The sequence below is a fragment of the Oncorhynchus mykiss genome, chromosome 12, assembly GCF_057628025.1.
Source record: "Oncorhynchus mykiss isolate SJ-2025 chromosome 12, ASM5762802v1, whole genome shotgun sequence".
Lineage (NCBI taxonomy): Eukaryota > Metazoa > Chordata > Actinopteri > Salmoniformes > Salmonidae > Oncorhynchus > Oncorhynchus mykiss.
Genome location: NC_143033.1, coordinates 18,160,810 through 18,181,020, shown reverse-complemented (window position 1 = coordinate 18,181,020; position 20,211 = coordinate 18,160,810). Strand labels below are relative to the sequence as shown.

Genomic DNA, 20,211 nt, shown 5'->3' with positions numbered 1-20,211 from the left:
ACAACAAGACACACAAACACTCCTTCAAACTCCTAGTGTATGGCACAAGCATATTTCTCTGAATTATTTAACATTACAAATGACTTTGTCACGTCACACCTGGCGGGGTCTGACCACGTGCTGGGAGCTAACAGAGTCCCATATTTTGTGCGTGTATGTATGTATATATATATATATACATATGTGCCTATACTGCAACCCATCGTCAAATCTCACACACACAGGGTAGAGTGCAGTATTGTCCCAGAAGCACCTCCAAGGTTTGGCACAGGTACAATGGACATGCTAAAAATAACCTCACCCCCCCCCCCTCCTCTCTCCGTTATCCTCATCACTGCATCGGCACTCTCAAGAGATTGAGAATGTTCTTCTTAGAGAGCAGTCCTTAATAGTCTGGAAGAGAGGATGAGAGGAGGAGAGGAAGAGAGGATGAGAGGAGGAGAAGAAGAGAGGAAGAGAGGATGAGAGGAGGAGAAGAAGAGAGGAAGAGAGGAGGAGAGGAGGAGAAGAAGAGAGGAAGAGAGGATGAGAGGAGGAGAAGAAGAGAGGAAGAGAGGATGAGAGGAGGAGAAGAAGAGAGGAAGAGAGGATGAGAGGAGAAGAAGAGAGGAAGAGAGGATGAGAGGAGGAGAAGAAGAGCGGAAGAGAGGATGAGAGGAGGAGAAGAAGAGAGGATGAGAGGAGGAGAAGAAGAGAGGAAGAAAGGAGATGTCTGGAGCCTCCAGTTCACACAGGTGCCTCTAATCACCTACAGATTTGACTAATGGAGTACACACACACACACACACACACACACACACACAAGGGGTTCATCAGGGTTGCGAGCCAACACACTAACGAGCACCAGAGATCACTGTCAGCCTCGGAGATCAGAGCTCATTTAAATAAAACATCTAAACAGGAACAAGATCTCTCCATCTTCGCACCCACACAGCCACCACATACTTTCATGGCTGGGGTGAGAATGGTACATCTACGCTCGGTTGACATGAAAGAAAAACTATTTGATTTCTGCTCCTCTTCAGAGAAAAGAGAAAGGTAGAAAGGAGAATAGAGACGGCAGGAGAGAAAAAGAGAGATGACAATATCACCTCATGGATTGACTACGTTACATAACAGAGTTCTCAGTGACTGACTGACAGTATCTCCTTTGAGGATCTACATGGCTGATTGGCTTGAACTGAAACAGCGGAGAAAGAGACACACACTTTGGGTTTAATACATTGACTGCTATACTGTCCACACACAGAGTTATGTCCTGTAGAAGTTTAGCAACACACACTGGCTCTATCTGCAACATTGGCATGAGATCTGGACTATTGTATTACTGTTGTAGCTAAAGCATTACTCTGTCATAGGTTAGTGCCCCAGTGCAGTGGTTATTGTTTTGATCCCATTACCTACGGGGACTTATACAGCATGCTGGGGAGCTGGGGGGGAGAGTAGGTGAGGGAGGGGTGGAGTATGCTTTTAAGAGGCTTAGCTGTATTGTAAGTAAACATATTATATCAGGGAACATTGTTAGTCACAACCCCAATGAGTGGGGAACAAGAAAAGGGAGAGAGAGAGAGACAGAAGGAGAGAGACACAGAGGGAGAGAGAGAGAGAGACAGAGAGACAGAGGGAGAGAGAGAGAGAGAGCGAGACAGAGGGAGAGAGAGAGAGAGAGAGAGAGAGAGAGAGAGAGGGAGAAAGAGAGAGACACAGAGGGAGAGAGACACAGAGGGAGAGAGAGAGCGAGAGAGAGAGAGAGAGAGAGAGACAGAGGGGGAGAGAGAGAGAGAGAGAGAGAGAGAGAGAGAGAGAGGGAGAAAGAGAGAGACACAGAGGGAGAGAGACACAGAGGGAGAGAGAGAGCGAGAGAGAGAGAGAGAGAGAGAGAGAGAGAGAGAGACAGACAGACAGACAGACAGACAGACAGACAGACAGACAGACAGACAGACAGACAGACAGACAGACAGACAGACAGACAGAGAGCGATGGAGAGAGAGAGACGGAGGGAGAGAGAAAGAGAGAGAGAGACAGAGAGACAGAGGGAGAGAGACACAGAGGGAGAGAGAGAGAAAGAGAGGGAGAGAGACACAGGGAGAGAGAGAGAGAGAGAGACAGAGACAGAGACAGAAGGGAGGGAGGGAAGAAAGATATTAGAATTATTTCGATTCCACTCCTCTCACTCCAGCCACAACAACGGACGCTGTCAATCAAATACTACTGAAACTATTTATGAGCAGTCTTTCTTCTCTCACACACACTTGGATGAGACACACACACACTTGGATGAGACACACACACACAATCAGGAAGTCTCACCGAGACTGTCAACAGTCAACGCACAAGATTAATATCTAATGCACCACTGAATGCACACACACACACACACACACACACACACACACACACACACACACACACACACACACACACACACACACACACTGCTTCTGAAGCCAGGGTAAACATAAAATGTTTTCATAACAACCCAAGTTCTGGAGAGATACAAGCTGTGCAGGATTTTGTTTACAGCACTAACACAACTGATTCAACTATTCATCAATCAACACTTGGTCAACACTGCTCTAGTCCCAGGTCCAGGTGTGTGGGTGTTTTAGTCATAGTAAGAATATTAATAAACTGTACACACAGGACAAAACAGGACACACAGATAGGGCATAAACAGTCATTACTCAGTCATTACTCATTTACTAATGAGGACAATTCAGGAGTTATTTATACATCATCACATCACATACCTGGTCATTTACACAGTACTATACCTCCAGAGAGATAGATAGGCATTAAATACAATAGAGACCATTTCAATTATGAACTCTTCTCCTCTCCTCATTTTGATATATACCAGGGTAAATAATTGTTTACTGAAGATTATACACTGATCTCTCTCCCCCCTCTCTCTCTCTTCTCTCATGTGTCTGTGTGTGCCTCCTATTATCACTTGGTGTGAGAGAAAGAGATAGATTGTGTGTGTGATTCAAGGCTAGTAGCCTTTATGTGAATCGCCAGTGTTCGACTTGGGCAGGAGCTCACCGGAGCTGAGTAGCAGCACTTCACATTTTCTACTGCTTGAGCTCCTGTTCCTCTTCAAGAATATTACCTCAAAAGTATTGTGCAACTAAATGTAAACAGTACCGGCACCTATTTCAGTCCAAGTCAAGCACAGCGAATCGCCATGTATGGACTGCGCTGGACTGGACACTCAACTTCTAGCAGAACACAAAGACAATACATGACACAACCCCCATGCCATGATCCAATGTTTAATTGTGCATTGCAAGTCAACGTGTAGCCTATATGAGCATCCAGAAAGAAGCCCTAAGTCCCTTACCTTCTTCCGGGGCTGCCATTTCATCATATTTGTAAACCAGAAAAGTCCAGCATCAAAGTGTTAATCAGGTTGTGGATGGGAACTGGAAGTCAGTCATCATACTGCCCTCCGAGCCTCAGGGCTCAGTGCTGCCGCCTAAACCCTCTCCGTCCAGCAGAAGACTGGGCTCACACCGGGGGAGTGACAGCCACCTGGGGGTTTCCGTTAAAGCAGGCGTTAGTTAAAACGTTCATCGAGGTCAGTCTACGGGTGAGAGAGAGAAAACGTATTCTTCGGCAGAAACAGCCTATAGTTCACCTTGTACACGGGACACGGGACAATCGGTGGGTAGTCTGGGTGGTTGCTGAGTGGATGGATGTAGCACGTAGGTGCGAGCACAACCCTGTAATAATGCCATAGGCTACGTCTCGCAGTCAAGATTCACCTCTCCCTGGCTGCAAAACTTGCAACGCAGAATTCCAACAGAGGAAGTAAATCCACAAAATTACTCCAGACAACAGCGTGAGGTAGCCTATACAAAGAAAAACACAGAGAGAGAAAGAAGAGAGCCCGTCACTGCATGAGTAAAAAAAATAACTTTTTTTTAAAAATCCATGGAATGTCATTCCGAATATGGGTAGCTGGAATAAGAGGGCTCAATAGCCTAACCAAGAGATCTAGATACTTGAATAGTGTACGGGAATGAATTTCCCCAGCGCGCGCTCTCCACTCTTCAACACCACTATGTGTGTGTGAGATTGAGTGAGAGAGCCAGATCGCATTCCACAGGGTCATAGAGCCGTCCTAATTCGGCTATCTATCAATGCGCAGGTTCCATTTTCAACCTTTTTTCTTCCTCGTTTTCTCTTCCATACAATGTATGACATGAGCCAGTTCCCGAGTTTTAGTCTCTGCACTGCTTTCTAAAACGGTCTCGTCTCCATCCCTGCCTTAACATGATGACCAAACCAAATAAGAGATTGCAGACATTTTCCATACACACAAAAAGCATATTTCTCTCAAATTGTGTGCACACATTTATTTACCTCCCTGTGAGTAATCATTCTCCTTTGCCAAGATAATCCATCCACCTGACAGGTATGGCATATCAAGAAGCTCATTAAACAACACAGGTGTACATTGTGCTGGGACAATAAAAGCAGGACCTCCACATCTGGCTTCTTCACCTGCGGGATCGTCTGAGACCAGCCACTCAGACCGTGGATGAAACTTCTGCACAAACTGTTAGAAACAGTCACCGATAATCTGCGTGCTTGTCGTTCTCACCAGGGTCTTGAACAGACTCTAGTTCGGCGTTGTAACCGACTTCAGTGGGCACCTTTGATGGCCACTGGCACGCTGGAGAAGTGTGCTCTTCATGGATGAATCCTGGTTTTAACTGTACCGGGCAGATGGCAGACAGTGTGTATAGCTTTGTGTAGGTGAGTGGTTTGCTGACTTCGACATTGTGAACAGAGTGCCCCATGGTGGCAGTGGGGTTATGGTATAGGCAGGTATAAGCTACGGACAACGAACACAATTGCATTTTAACAATGGAAATTTGAATGTACAGGGATACCGTGACGAGATCCTGAGGCCCTTTGTCGTGCCATTCATTCACCGCCATCACCTCATGTTTCAGCATGATAATGCACAGCACCATGTTGCAAGGATCTGTACACAATTCCTGGAAACTGAAAATGTCCCAGTTCTTCCATGGCCTGCATAGTTATCAGACATGTCACCCATTGAGCATGTTTGGGATGCTCTGGATTGCATGTACGACAACGTTTTCCAGTTCCCGCCAATATCCAGCAACTTCGCAGAGCCATTGAAGGGGAGTGGGACAGCATTCCACAGGCCACAATCAACAGCCTGATCAACTCTATGCAAAGGAGATGTGTCACGCTGCATGAACAAATGGTGGTCACACCAAATACTGACTGGTTTTCTGATCCATGCCCCTACTTCTTTTTTAAAGTGTGAAATGTGAATTCTATAGATTAGGGCCTACTGAATTTATTTCAATTGACTTCCTTATTCCTTATATAAATTGATTTCCTTATATGAACAGTAACTCAGTAAAATCTTTGAAATTGTTCTGTGTTGCTTTTATATTTTTGTTCAGTGTATATCAATTTGGGGACAGGTCGAAACCCATACTGCCACCATCTGGACTGGAGTGTGGACCTCGGGCATCTTTCAATCACCCATGTGGGTATATGCTCATAAAAACCAATGAGTAGATGGGACCCTGGGTCTCGATCCCGCCCTGTGCAACTGGGTCCTGGACTTCCTGACGGGCCGCCCCCAGGTGGTGAGGGTAGGTAACAACATCTCCACCCCGCTGATCCTCAACACTGGGGCCCCACAAGGGTGCGTTCTCAGTCCTCTCCTGTACTCCCTGTTCACCCATGACTGCGTGGCCATGGACGCTTCCAACTCAATCATCAAGTTTGCAGACGACACTACAGTGGTAGGCTTGATTACCAACAACGACGAGATGGCCTACAGGGAGGAGGTGAGGGCCCTCGGAGTGTGGTGTCAGGAAAATAACCTCACACGCAATGTCAACAATACAAAGGAGATGATCGTGGACTTCAGGAAACAGCAAAGGGAGCAGTCCCCTATCCACATCGACGGAACAGTAGTGGAGAAGGTGGGAAGTTTTAAGTTCCTCTGCGTACACATCACGGACCAACTGAAATGGTCCACCCACACAGACAGCGTGGTGAAGAAGGTGCAGCAGCAGGTGCATCAAAGCTGGGACCGAGAGACTGAAAAACAGCTTCTATCTCAAGGCCATCAGACTGTTAAACAGCCATCACTAACATTGAGGGGCTGCTGCCAACATACTGACTCAACTCCAGCCACTTTAATAATGGAAAATGTATGTAATAAATGTATCACTAGCCACTTTAAACAATTCCACTTTATATAATGTTTACATACCCTACATTACTCATCTCATATGTATATACTGTACTCTATACCATCTACTGAATCTTGACTATGCCGTTCGGCCATCACTCATTCATATATTTTTATGTACATATTCTTATTCATTCCTTTACACTTGTGTGTATAAGTTAGTTGTGAAATTGTTAGGTTAGATAACTTGTTAGATATTACTGCATGGTCGGAACTAGAAGCGCGAGTATTTCGCTACACTCGCATTAACATCTGCTAACCATATGTATGTGACAAATCAAATTTGATTTGATTTTGCACTGCTCGCACACGCAGCGCGGGGCGGTCTGATCAGTTAGGTGAAGAAGACGTTGCTGTCTGCCACCTGCACACATATTTTTGTGAAAGACAATTTTGTTTGGTGGTCAACCGTGTCAATTTACACAAGACAAGTTGTTAAAAAAAAAAAAAAATTTGCTATTCTTAGGTTTATTTATTTTAAAAAGCCCTCACACCGGTGCAGGAACTGTCCCAGACTTTGCCAAAGTTTGCTCGCATTGTATCTAGCTCGATAGCTAATGGGGACAAGTTAGCTAGCTATTTCATGTTAGAAAATGTTTTTGCTGACATGCAAACAACACCAACAAGCTATTTAGCTAGCTGGTCAAACGTTGAGGGCAAAGTCGGGGCAGTGTTGCCTTTAACAGTTACATTTGAGTCAGGTTTCATTTTCATCCTCTCTCAAAGACAATCTGACGCTCCGTACACATTGTGACGTATTTCATTATGCCACACGTCATCTTCATGGAGTCTTGCCCCACTACTGAACAGACAAGTGTAGTCAAAGACAGTACAGTATGGTACAGTAGGTTTAGAAACTCTGTGGTGTAGTGTTTGTAACGCAAGATTGAGAAGAGCTTGTGTCTCGACAGAGATGGCATTTATTTTGGAAGATTGCGAAATACAACCTTTTCATTTAAGGCAGGATAAATATATTGTTTCAGGTGATAGTAAAATATGTTTAGTTACTTTTTCCTCAACTTGTTTCTCTAACTTTATAGCAAGTCAAGCTAGCTTGCACTTCAGAGCAGCTAATGTTAGCTAGCTAAAAGCTAGGCTAGGTTGAAGATACCACTGTAGCGACCTCCACCTAATTATCATACAAAACAAACGTTGTTACCATCACAATACATTGAAACGGGAGGCAACAGTCATATAACATAATTTTCTTAGCAGCCTATTTGTATTATTATTTCACATTTAGGAATGGATAATTGTTTACAAGTTGCTAGCTATCCCATAAAGCCATTTTTATTTTACATTTTTATTTTATTTAACCTTTATTTAACCAGGTAGGCCAGTTGAGAACAAGTTCTCATTTACAACTGCGACATGACCAAGATAAAGCAAAGCAGTGCGACAAAATCAACAACACAGAGTTACACATAAACAAACGTACAGTCAGTAACACAATAGAAAAATATATTGTAACGACCCTGGGTTTATAAGCGCGGAAATGGACTCTGCTGCACGAGCATGCTTTTGCGGCACAGTCGATAGCGCGCCGGACCTCGGGCTCGAAGGTCGAGGTTTCGAGACCTGCTCCCTGCTGTTTCTTTACAATATGTATAGTGTGTGCAAATGTAGAAGAATAGAGAGGAAAGGCAATAAATAGGCCATAGAGACAAAATCATTACAATTTAGCATTAACACCATTGCCGAAAACCACATATTTTCACAAGGTTTGGTAACTTCCTGTTCCTCAACAGACTCTGGCTGGACATTTCTAAGTATGCGGAGTCTATCTGGCAACATAGCCTTCAACTGCAAGGGGGTGTTGCGAATCCACTCTGTTGTGGACTTCCCCATAGAAATGCATGACATCCAGCACAACATAACAGTGCTTATGGGTAATGTGAATGACACTTCATGCCTCGATCAGACTGATAGCATCTTTGCTACACCAGAAGAACATTCATTTCCAATGGAACATTGCATTTGCCTTTCATTTTAGAAGATGCTCTTATCCAGAGCGACTTACAGTAGTGAGTTTTCATACTTTTGTTTCATACTGGTACCCGTGCAGCACCATGCTCTACCAACTGAGCTACACAGTTTCAGAGCATGCTGTGTTGTGCATACATTTGATTTATCCAACGTATTCATCAAATTGTGACTGAAGTAGTATTTGAAAAAGGTGAATGTTGAACTTTGTTTGCACACATATCTAGTATACATTTTGGGTTACATAATGAAAAAAGTTTGACTGCAGAATTTATTACACTGCATTAATGCAATGACTTAGTCTGTCTCATCGAGGCGCGAGTCTCTCTTTAAACACTCTTGCACACTGAGGGCGAGGCACACTATCATTCACAGGGCTCTACACTGACCATTTTTACAAGGAGCATAAACTGGAAAATGTCAGACACACAAAGGCATTTAGGAGCACAATTAAAAAATATTTTAGTTACTAAAGCTAGAATACTTCATTCTAGGCGCACTGGTGCTCCTAAATAAAAATTCCACAGCTAAATATTTAGGCACATATGCAAGTAAAATGGTCACACTGTTCAGCCCTGATTCATTGACACTGGCTCTCTCATTCTCTTTCCAGTTGTCCAGAGAGGATGCAGCTTGTCTCTCAGGCCTTGAGGATGTCCTGTCATGTCCCATCAGCTGTGAGATCTTCACAGACCCCGTCAACCTCTACTGCAGCCATAGCTTCTGCAGGACCTGCCTGGAGGCCACCTGGAAACAGGGAGGGACCCAGGACTGCCCTGTCTGTAGACAGAGGTTGCCCGGGGACAAGCCCCCTGCCAGCCGAGCCCTGCGGAAAGCATGTGAGACCCCGTAGAGGGAGAAGCAGCGCAGGGACGGCAGCCGCCCAAAAAGAAGGTCAAAGAGGAAACTACAGAGGACAACTCAAATGGAGAACCCTCACAGAACCCTCACCCCAAACACACTTCCAATGGCCTACACACTGTGTGTGGCCACCACATCCAGAAGCTAGGCTTGTTCTGCCAGGAGTGTGTGTTGTGTGTGGAGTGTGTGTTGTGTGTGTGGAGTGTGTGTTGTGTGTGGAGTGTGTGTTGTGTGTGCCTGAGCATGTACTGTAGGTCACAGTTTCTGCTCCATGGAGAAGGCTGCTACCCAGAGGAGGAAGGAGCTTAGACCACCACTGAAGGCCCTACAGTATCAAATGGCTGTCTTCGACAAGGCCAAACTCACCTAGGAGAAAATGGCATCTCACATCGGTGTGAAGGCCAAGCAAACAAGCTGAGGGAGGAAGGGGAGGAGAAGAGTAAAAGGATGAAGGAGAAATGGGAGGAAATTAGTAAAAGGATGTCATCTCTGTCCAACAGAATCGTTGAGGGGGGAAATACGCTGTCGGTTGATGACACTGCATTCCTGCAAAACTACAAGATCACCAAGATGAGAGCTGAGATTCTACCTTCTGATCCTCCGCTTGTCTCTGGCGCTCTGATCAACGTGGCCAAACACCTTGGCAACCTTGGCTTCAGGGTCTGGCAGAAGATGAAGAACATTATGCGGTACACACCTGTAATTCTGGACCCACAGCTGCATGCTCTTTCAACCTCTCAAAGATTCTGATCAGCCCAACCCTTGCAGAGGACAATTACTGACATGGTAGCCAGCATTTGTGTACATTAGAAGGGTGTCATTGAAACTGTAATGGTATAACTTTAGACCGTCCCCTCGCCCATACCCGGGCGCGAACCAGGGACCCTCTGCACACATCAACAACAGTCACCCTCCTAAGCATCGTTGCCCATCGCTCCACAAAAGCCGCGGCCCTTGCAGAGCAAGGGGAACCACTACTTCAAGGTCTCAGAGCGAGTGACGTCACCGATTGAAACACTATTTAGCGCGCACCACCGCTAACTAAGCTAGCGTTTCACATCCGTTACACTAGCACCACCGCTAACTAAGCTAGCGTTTCACATCCGTTACACTAGCACCACCGCTAACTAAGCTAGCGTTTCACATCCGTTACACTAGCACCACCGCTAACTAAGCTAGCGTTTCACATCCGTTACATAAGGGTAGCAAAGATTTTATTGAACGGAAACGGTGTTTCTCCACTCAGAATACCAAGCTATCTCTGACTTCGGTGTGTTCAAGACAACTGGGAACTCAGGAAAAAACGAGGTACTACCATCCCACTGGGAAAAATAGTTTTGAACAGTCATCCAACTCGGAATTCCAAGTTGGAAACTCTGGTATCTTTCTAGATAAACTATTTTCCAACCTGACGATCACTGACATTATGATTTGACCTAGTTTTTCCCAGAGTTCTCAGTTGTCTTGAATGCACTAAAGTCACTAAAGATTTCCGAGTTTCCAGTTGTTTTGAACGCGGCATATACAGAGAGGCAATGCAGACGATCAGTGGTGTAGTCATTTGTAATTGACAACCAGATGCTTGAAGCTAGAGATGGGTGATAGAACAGAGGTTAGAGGTCAGGGGTCAGTTCAGTGCTGATTGGATTAAAGGGGTGTTCCAGGGAGAAGGATGTGTGGCTAAGCCCTGGTAATTCCCCTATAAATCTCTGACTGGGGCCATTTATTTATGGGGCAGGTGGTTCTTTACATTGCTTTCACACACACTCATACAAATACACACACACTAATACTAATACACACACACACACACACACACACACACACACACACACACACACTCAAGTCAAGCTGTTGTTGCGCTCACTACAGCCACTCACTACACCCAAATGCAAGACCCGGTAAAAGTCAGACTGTCTGTCAGATTCAAATCTCGAACAAATTGTGGAAACACACACGCAACAGTTGTGAGGGGTGAATCCTCAGTTTAACCTTTTCTGTCCTGGAAGGTTATTGGATTTGACCATTCATGCCCCTCTGGGTCAGTTTGGTAGAGTCCAGAGGGTGTTGAGGTGGTTTCAGCAATATTTCAGAACAATCCATCTTCATAATGGGGGAGAAGGGGGAGCCATTAAAAGGGCCGGAGAGAGAAAGACAAGCATTCTTAGAAACACACAGATTACTTCTTGTGTCTAGTCGGATAGTGTGTGTGTGTGTGTGTGTGTGTGTGTGTGTGTGTGTGTGTGATCTGCTGTCTGCAGATAGTGGCTCTGTGTCTCAGAGATAGGTGAGACACATTCATTAACAGCTCTCATTATACCCAATGGGCTCCTAGCACCCTGTCAGCCATCACACACGCAATACACTGACACATGCTCTCTCACATACAATACAATTAGCTACATGCACACACTACTAACTTTAGACGGTATACACATATGAACACAGTGTAACACATGTATCTCTCCTTCTCTCTCTGTCTCTGTCTCTCTTTCTCTCTCTCAAACACTCCTCCCTCCCTCCAGACACCGTCCAACCCTCAGTAATGTGACGCCTGTTTCTCAGGCTGTAGGTTTTCTCTTCTCACACACACACATATACACACACAGGGTTGGGGATCTTAAGGTCTGTCCTGACCTGTGTCTGGGCCTGGCTAACTGCCTTGATCCCAGTAAAATTGTCATAATATTAGCCTCAGCTCCCATTTCAAACAGCCTGACCGGCCACCTCCTGCGCTAACAGACAGAAAGATAGAGAGAGGTGTAGAGTTCTCCTCCCTCTATCCCACAATCCCTCTATCCCCCTTTCCTCTCCTAGGGCTATCAACCACATGGTTCCTTCACTCTATTCTTTTTCAGTATTATTTCATTTCACTTTTACTCAACTGCTTGTGTTCAAAAGCTCTTTGGTCTCACACACACACACACACACACACACACACACACACACACACACTTTCTATCTCGTAAGTGTGATGTGTCCTTGGCTAGGCTGGGCTAGCAGTGGGAGCCAGAGCCTGTAGCTAGGGCTGGTAGGAGGTTGATGTGAAGAGAAAATGCCACGTTAAGGTGAGCATGGGGGGCAAACACCTTTACACACACACACTGATCGGTGTGGTCTGATCGGCACTGTCAGCGTGTGAAGAGAAGCCCTGGGTGGGATGGACAGAACATGACAGCTCAAGACGAGAGAGAGAGAGGGAGAGAGATTGAAAGGGGATGTAGCAAAATGTTTGGTGTGCTGTCGATGTGGACACAAAATACTTAATGTGCTGGCACTTCATATAACACACACACCATAATGACAGGGACTACAGTGGCAGGTCAGAAACTGTTATCAATGACAAGAGACAAAATAACTTGTTTTGCTGCAGATCACTCAGGTTCTTCCTCTCTCTCTTTCTCTGTGTGATGTTTATGTGTACACGGTCCAAACAGAGGATGAAAGACTGATGAATCAGAGGAACACAGAGCAGAAGGTCAAGACAGAGTTGTGATGATGTAATGCTCTTGTGTGTGTGTGTGTGTGTGTGTGTGGGTGTGTGTGAGATAGTGGCTCCTGTATCTCCTCCCCTCCATCTCTCTCCCTCTCCATCGCTTTCGACCAGAGAGAAATACACACCCAACTAACGATGACGAATATAGTCAGTATTGTGGCCAATATGAGAATCAAACCTACAACCCTGGTATTTCATGCTCTGTGTAACCCCCTGGGTCATTTGAAGCCTCCAGTTCTGTCCAGGAAAATTCAAGCGGAAATTAAGTGTTCAGAAAGTGACCCTTAATGTTGCGTTCAAGAATAACAGAGACAAAGCTCTTTATTAAACCCACACACATAGCTGCTGCTTCCACAGAAGGTGCGTTCACAACCACTAATCGAGGCTGATGTGTCAAGTGGGGTTCAAATGTATTAAACGAAGCATGAAATAAAACAGTGTTTGTCGGAAGAGAAATCCCTAAAGTGACCTGTGATAGCACATATCACATTACAAATGAGAGGAGAGGAGAAAGGAGGAGAGGGGGAAGAGGAAAATTCATATCCGTTTCCATGGTAATGGGCAAGCAACGACAGCCTCTTAGGCTCGGAGATGGAGAGAGGAAGGAGAGGGGTGAGACAGAGGGAGAAAGTGGCAGGCGAGTCAGAGAGATCCTTGTTTTATCAAAGTGAGATGTCTGTAGTGAATTGTGAGAGTGGAATGCTGAGACAGACAGTATAGAACCAGTGCATGTACAGTATTGTATTCTACAAGTATACACACAGACACACACACAGATCCTTGGCATGTCTCAAGGCCGCGTGTTAGTACACAGCAAATTGGCCAGTGTTACCTAGTGTTGATTTTCAGTGTAACATTTCTAGTGTTGATTCAGGTGTTAAATTAGTGGTAAATTAACAATCATTGGTGTCAAATAACCCCAGTGTAGGTATTGATGACCAGTGTTAAACCATAACACACATTTTTCTAAACTAATCTAATCTTATTACACCTGTTAATGAAATGGTTGTTCCAGTTTAGATGCTTTAGCTCAGGGGTCGGCAATCTAAGGCATGCGTGCTAGCTTTGGCACGCGAGGGTATTTGACTTGGCACGCCAATGCTTGGCAAGCCACCCCCCAAAAAATGTAATATTTACATATGTACAGTACCAGTCAAAGGTTTGTAAACAAATACTCATTCCAGGGTTTTTATTTATTTTTACTATTTTCTAAACTGTAGAATAATAATGAAGACATCAAAACGATGAAATAACACATATGGAATCATGTAGTTACCAAAAAAGTGTTCTCACTTATTTTTGCAAGTTTATAAATTTTTATAATAATAATAATTGAAATTGCATGAATTTGTTTCGAAATTGCATTGGTGTTCACTACTATGTTGTAGTTCCCAAGGTACAGTGGTACGGTGCATTTTGTTACATTACAGCCTTATTCTAAATGTACATTTTTTGTATTTTTTAAATATCCTCATCAATCAATCTACACACAATACCCCATAGTGACAAAGTGAAAACAGGTTTTTTGAAATTTTTGCTAATTTATTAAAAATAAAACACTGAAATGCCTTATTTACATAAGTATTCAGACCCTTTGCTCTGAGCCTCGAAATTTAGCTCAAGTGCATCCTGTTTCCATTGATCATCCTTGATTGGAGTCCACCTGTGGTAAATCCAATTGATTGGACATGACTTGGAAAGGCACACACCTGTCTCACAGTTGACAGTGCATCTCAGAGTAAAAACCAAGCCATGATGTTGAAGGAATTGTCCGTAGAGCTCCGAGACAGGATTTTTTTAAATTCTTAAAAAAAAAATGTATTTCACCTTTATCTAACCAGGTAGGCTAGTTGAGAACAAGTTCTCATTTGCAACTGCGACCTGGCCAAGATAAAGCATAGCAGTGTGAACAGACAACACAGAGTTACACATGGAGTAAACAATTAACAAGACAATAACACAGTAGAAAAAAAAGGGGAGTCTATATACATTGTGTGCAAAAGGCATGAGGAGGTAGGCGAATAATTACAATTTTGCAGATTAATAACAATGGAGTGATAAATGATCAGATGGTCATGTACAGGTAGAGATATTGGTGTGCAAAAGAGCAGAAAAGTAAATAAATAAAAACAGTATGGGGATGAGGTAGGTAAAAATGGGAGGGCTATTTACCGATAGACTATGTACAGCTGCAGCGATCGGTTAACTGCTCAGATAGCAGATATTTGAAGTTGGTGAGGGAGATAAAAGTCTCCAACTTCAGCGATTTTTGCAATTCGTTCCAGTCACAGGCAGCAGAGAACTGGAACGAAAGGCGGCCAAATGAGGTGTTGGCTTTAGGGATGATCAGTGAGATACACCTGCTGGAGCGCGTGCTACGGATGGGTGTTGCCATCGTGACCAGTGAACTGAGATTATGTCGAGGCACAGATCTGGAGAAGGGTACCAAAATATTTCTGCAGCATTGAAGGTCCCCAAGAAAACAGTGGCCTCAATCATTTTTAAATGTTAGAAGCTTGGAACCACCAGGACTCTTCCCAGAGATGGCCGCACGGAGCAATCGGGAGAAAGGGCTGCCTTGCTTCTAGTCCTTAGGAAACTTTGCAGTATTTTCGTTTTTTTTATGTATTATTTCTTCCATTGTTAGCCCAGAAAATCTTAAGTGTTATTACATACAGCCGGGAAGAACTATTTGATATCAGAGCGACGTCAACAACAGCACTATGACCAGGAATACGACTTTCCCGAAGCGGATCCTTTGTCCGCAGCACCCAGGGCATTTGAACTGATTCCAGAGGCCGACCAAAAACAACGCCGCCAGAGAAGAGGGAGACAGAGCGGCCTTCTGGTCAGACTTAGGAGGTGCGCACACCACCCACCGCTTATATTACTCGCTAATGTCCAGCCCCTAGATAACAAGGTCGACGAAATGAGGGCAAGGGTTTCTTTCCAGAGAGACATCAGAGATTATAACATACTCTGTTTCACGGAAACATGGCTCTCTCGGGATATGCTGTCAGAGTCGGTACAGCCACCTGGATTCTCGGTGCATCGCGCTAACAGGAATAAACATCTCTCCGGGAAGAAGAAGGGTGGGGGCGTATGTTTCATGATTAACAACTCATGGTGTAATTGTAACAATATACAGGAACTCAAGTCATTTTGTTCACCTGACCTAGAATTCCTCACAATCAAATGCCGACCATATTATCTCACAAGAGAATTATCTTTGGCTATTGTCACAGCCGTGTATATCCCCCCTCAAGCCGATATCACAACGTCCCTCAAGGAACTTCACTGGACTTTATGCAAACTGGAAACTATGTATGCTGAGGCTGTATTTATTGTAGCTGGGGATTTTAACAAAGCAAATTTGAGAACAAGACTACCTAAATTCTGTCAGCATATCGACTGTAGCACTCGCGCTGGAAAAACACTGGACCACTGTCAAGGTTGTGCCCTACTGGTACGAAGTCAGGTGCAGGAGAGCAGAGAGTTGTGATCAGGCACACTTTATTTGGCAGAAGCACAAAAGACAGATGCAACTGCATCAAAAACCTCCAGCCAATGGAAAAAGTGAATAAGCGCGAAAACACTCACAATAATGCAAATGTATGACAATAAACATACTACGGGTCAAAACACGATACCCGGGGAACAACCAGTCTGGCGCGTAACACTAAACATGTAACAAACAAAAATCAACACAAAGACACGGGGGGGAAAAGAGTAATATAAATATGCAGTGTAATTAGGGAATGTAAACCAGGTGTGCGGGAAACAAGACAAAACAAATGGAACAATGAAAAATGGAGAGGCGATGGCTGAGCAAGGAACTTAAACATTAGCTTTTTTACATGGCACATATTTTACATGGCACACATTTTTACATGGCATATGTTACTTTCTTCTCCAACACTTTGTTTTTGCATTATTTAAACCAAATTGAACATGTTTCATTATTTATTTGAGGCTAAATTGATTTTATTTATGTTTTATATTAAGTTAAAATACGTGTTAATTCAGTATTGGTGTAATTCTCATTATTACAAATAAAAGAATTGGCTGATTAATCGGTATCGCCTTTTTTGGTCCTCCAATAATCGGTATCGGCATTGAAAAATCATAATCGGTCGACTTCTAGTGCCAACCAGCTGTTGCTGTCGTCCTTCCTGATCCTTTCCTTCATGATTTTCAGAAAAGAGCCGTCTTCGATGGAGAAGGCCACTTTCTTGTCGTCTCTAGTTTGCTGGAACACATTGCAGCCCAAGTGAACTTCCACTTTGTCACAAGGAAGACTTTTGTAGCACTATAATGCAGGTTGATCGGGGAGCTTGGGCATTCTGGAACCTTTCTTTAACCAAGAAGAGGTTGGAACATGGCTCGAAGAGAGTAGGGCGTCCATTCTCCAAAGTGTTTGTGTAAAAGGTACTCACTGAGAGAGGCTTGTGAACGCTCCCCAGGCAGACATGGCCTATCTGAGGTCAAGCTTCTGGGCGTATGATGAGTCATGGGGCCCATTAATTTGCCTGCGCACCTTATGGACTCTAATAATGTATCTTCCAAGAAGGAGCATGATGGGAGCCTTGGGTTCGAGTTCTGGGATGAGGTGAGCAAGGGGTTTAAGGTGAGCATGGTGGAGCGCTGCGTCTGGAGTTGGGATCTCGGAACGGTTGTTCGGGATCTCATTGCACTCAATGAGTGTTGGCAGCAGAAAACTGACTTGCCCATCCATAGATTCTACCTGGTAGGCATTGGCTCTTCTTCCCACTGTCTGCATCGCTTTGGCGCAGGTCTTGCTTAAGGGAGTAGGGAGAGCTGGGGCCTTGTACCCTGAAGATGTCGAAGAACTCAGAACGAACCAATGATCTGTTGCTTTGCTCATCGAGGATGGCATAGAATTTCACTTTGTTGGAGATCTTGGGGAAACTGTTGATTCGTTTGGTGAGCGCACTCTCTATCACCTTTGGCGAACCGTAGCATTCCTCAAGTCTATCCCAAAACATCTTCAGACCTCGTTTTGGATGGCTTACATGAACAGCTTGGATTCGTTTTATATGTTCAACAGACTCTCTTCCAAGCCACTTAACTAGAAGATCCATTTCTTCACTTTAGGTTAAGTCTAAGCCTCTGAGGGTGTTGTGAAAGGAGCGCCGCCAAGCCCTGTAGCTCTCCGGTTGGTCATAAAATTGGAGTAGACTCGTGGTGATGAGCTCGCAACGAGCAAAGTACCTCACAAAGTAGGTAACTTTGGGTTCTCACTTTGGGGGTCTTCCCATGTACGCTTGTAATGTGAAGCAGGTGGATGACTTCCGTCATTGTGCATTCCTCTTTGGGTCCAGCTGCTGTTCTGGCCTTCTTGAAGGGAACCGTGTACGCTAGGGGTGAGGTGAAACTGCTGAGCTGGCCTCCGGATTAGGGATGCGGCGGTCTACATGGGTAGTGATGTCAACGGGAAGAGACCTGATCTCAGGCTGGAGATGTTGTAATACGGTGTTACGGGCAGGCCTGGTATATCCTTGTCTTGTCTTGTCATCAGAGGACAGCTCTACTCCTGTCATTGGCTTGGGAATGTCGTAGGATTTAGCTTGCTCCATGAGATACTCCTTAGTTCGCTGTGTGGGGTCGAGTTGGGTGGAGTCAAGCTTTAGTCAGCAGCTACTTTTCTGACTGCCGAAATCAGCAGCGGCCTCTAGAGCCGCAGCTTCAGCCACTGCTGCAGCCGCTTCCTTTTCCTCTTTCAGCACATCCATAGTTGCTTCTAATTGTGCTTTTTCTATTTTCATTCTCCTTTCTTTCTCCGCAAAGGAGAGGCAAGCTTTTGAAGCTTCTGCTTTTGCCCTTGCTTTGGCGGCTGTGGCTCCTGTAGGTGAGCTGTTTGAATGGTGGGATGAGGCTGAGGCACGAGACCTGATCTTGAAGGTGCATGCCTGCTCCTCGGCCATAGTGTGTTGGAGGTTGTCCGTACACTGCCGTAATTGTCGTAGGCCTCTCTTAGCGTTGTGACGGGTTAGCAGTGTCTGTTGCTTGATCCAACTTGTGGTCCTGCCCACTAGAGAGCTGTCATTTCACTGTACTGTCCTCCATATGCATTACTGTGCATATTTTGACTGCAAGATAAACGCCTTCTTCAAAGCATGATCTCCATGTTCATAAGATTTATTGAGTTGAAACAGCATGAAACTGAAACATAAAAATCATAAAATCATCGAAGCTCTGCAGATTTTGCTGTGAGGATACAGAATCAATAGACCTTTTATTTTGGTATTGCCCTCAGGTAGCCTGTTTCTGGACTCAGGTTCAGGAATTGCTGAAAATTGATCTAAAATTGACCCTAGAAATAGTACTGTTAGGAGATCTGGAGAGAACGGGTCAGTCAATTACTAATTTACTAATACTCTTAGTAAAAGTATTTATCTTCAACTCGTAATCTATGGATTATATTCGATTAGATAGATTTAAATTATACGTTAAACATCACAGCATAGTTGAAAGATATATGTTGCGTAGAAATCCGAAGAGGGTGGCCAGGAGAAATAGGTGGGATGGGCTGAGGGATGCTGAGAGTTGGGTTGTGGAATAGGAGACAAGTGGGAGTGGATTTGCTGGGCAGGAGATAGAATGATGGTCAAAGATAAAGTATCAAAAATAAAGTCAAAATAAAACATAATAAAAAGTAAGTTTGAATGACACTGAGGGGCAGTGTTTTTACAGCTTATGCCGGTTTGCCTGAGGCTGATGCCGTGCAGGTGTTTGTACACATTCATATACACGCACTCTCATTCAAATACACACATACACGGACACACACATATGTAAATAGTGCCAGACATGCACTCAAACATACACTGTACAGTTGGCCTTGCTGTTATGATTTCAGTTGTCCTTGATGTCCTTTGTTTTTTTTTGCATTGTTGTTTTCTGTTTTCTTTTGTATTTTTCTTTTTTCTCATGAGTTAATTTTCTTGGTTGTTGGGGGGGTGGGGAATTAATTTCATTTCTTAATATTTTATTTTTTATTTTTCTTGGCGGGGGGTGATTGTGGGAGCGGTCTCGGATTGTTGATGGACAGCTATGGGGAACTGTGGGGGGATCTTGGAGGGTTCACGTCCTGTTTTCTTCTTTTTTTTGGCCTTGTGGGAGATCTGTTGACGTGCCCTTGAGCAGGGCATTGACCTTGGATGCTTCTGTGTGTCGCTCTGAATGGGAGTCTTTTGGATGACTGGTGTGGTGTTTTTGTTGAGCGGTTTCACTACAAGTATATTGTATGTTTTGTATATTCAATAAAAAAATATACATATAATGTTGAAAAAATATATATATATAATAATAGTAAGTTCTGAGTAAAGGGTCTGGATATTTATGTAAATGTGATATTTCATTTTATTTTATTTTTATAAATTAGCAAACATTTCTAAAAAACAGTTTTTTGCTTTGTCATTATGGAGTATTGTGTGTAGATAGATTTGTATTTCTATTTATTTATTTAACCTTTATTTAACTTGGCAAGTCAGTTAAGAACAATTACTTATTTAAAATGACAGCCTACCAAAAGGCAAAAGGCCTCCTGCAGGGACAGGGGCTGGGATTAAAAATAAAAATAAATTGAATGCAAATA

The 20,211-nt window shown here is 44.0% G+C and overlaps 1 protein-coding gene across 7 annotated transcripts in view; it reads right to left on the bottom strand.

The window, feature by feature from the left end:
- LOC110537090 (tetratricopeptide repeat protein 28) overlaps positions 1–20,211 on the bottom strand; it is a 102,477-nt gene that overhangs the window by 51,527 nt on the left and 30,739 nt on the right. The window contains exons 3-4 of one of the 7 annotated variants that reach the window (XM_090191893.1): positions 3,641–3,854; positions 3,344–3,534 (exon numbers count right to left, since the gene is read on the bottom strand). The exons of the other annotated variants lie outside the window; for them this stretch is intronic. Of the exons in view, the coding sequence (XP_090048019.1) occupies positions 3,344–3,370 (27 nt within the window). The 5' untranslated portion in view covers positions 3,371–3,534; positions 3,641–3,854. The remainder of the gene's footprint in view (positions 1–3,343; positions 3,535–3,640; positions 3,855–20,211) is intronic. 7 annotated transcript variants of the gene reach the window in all.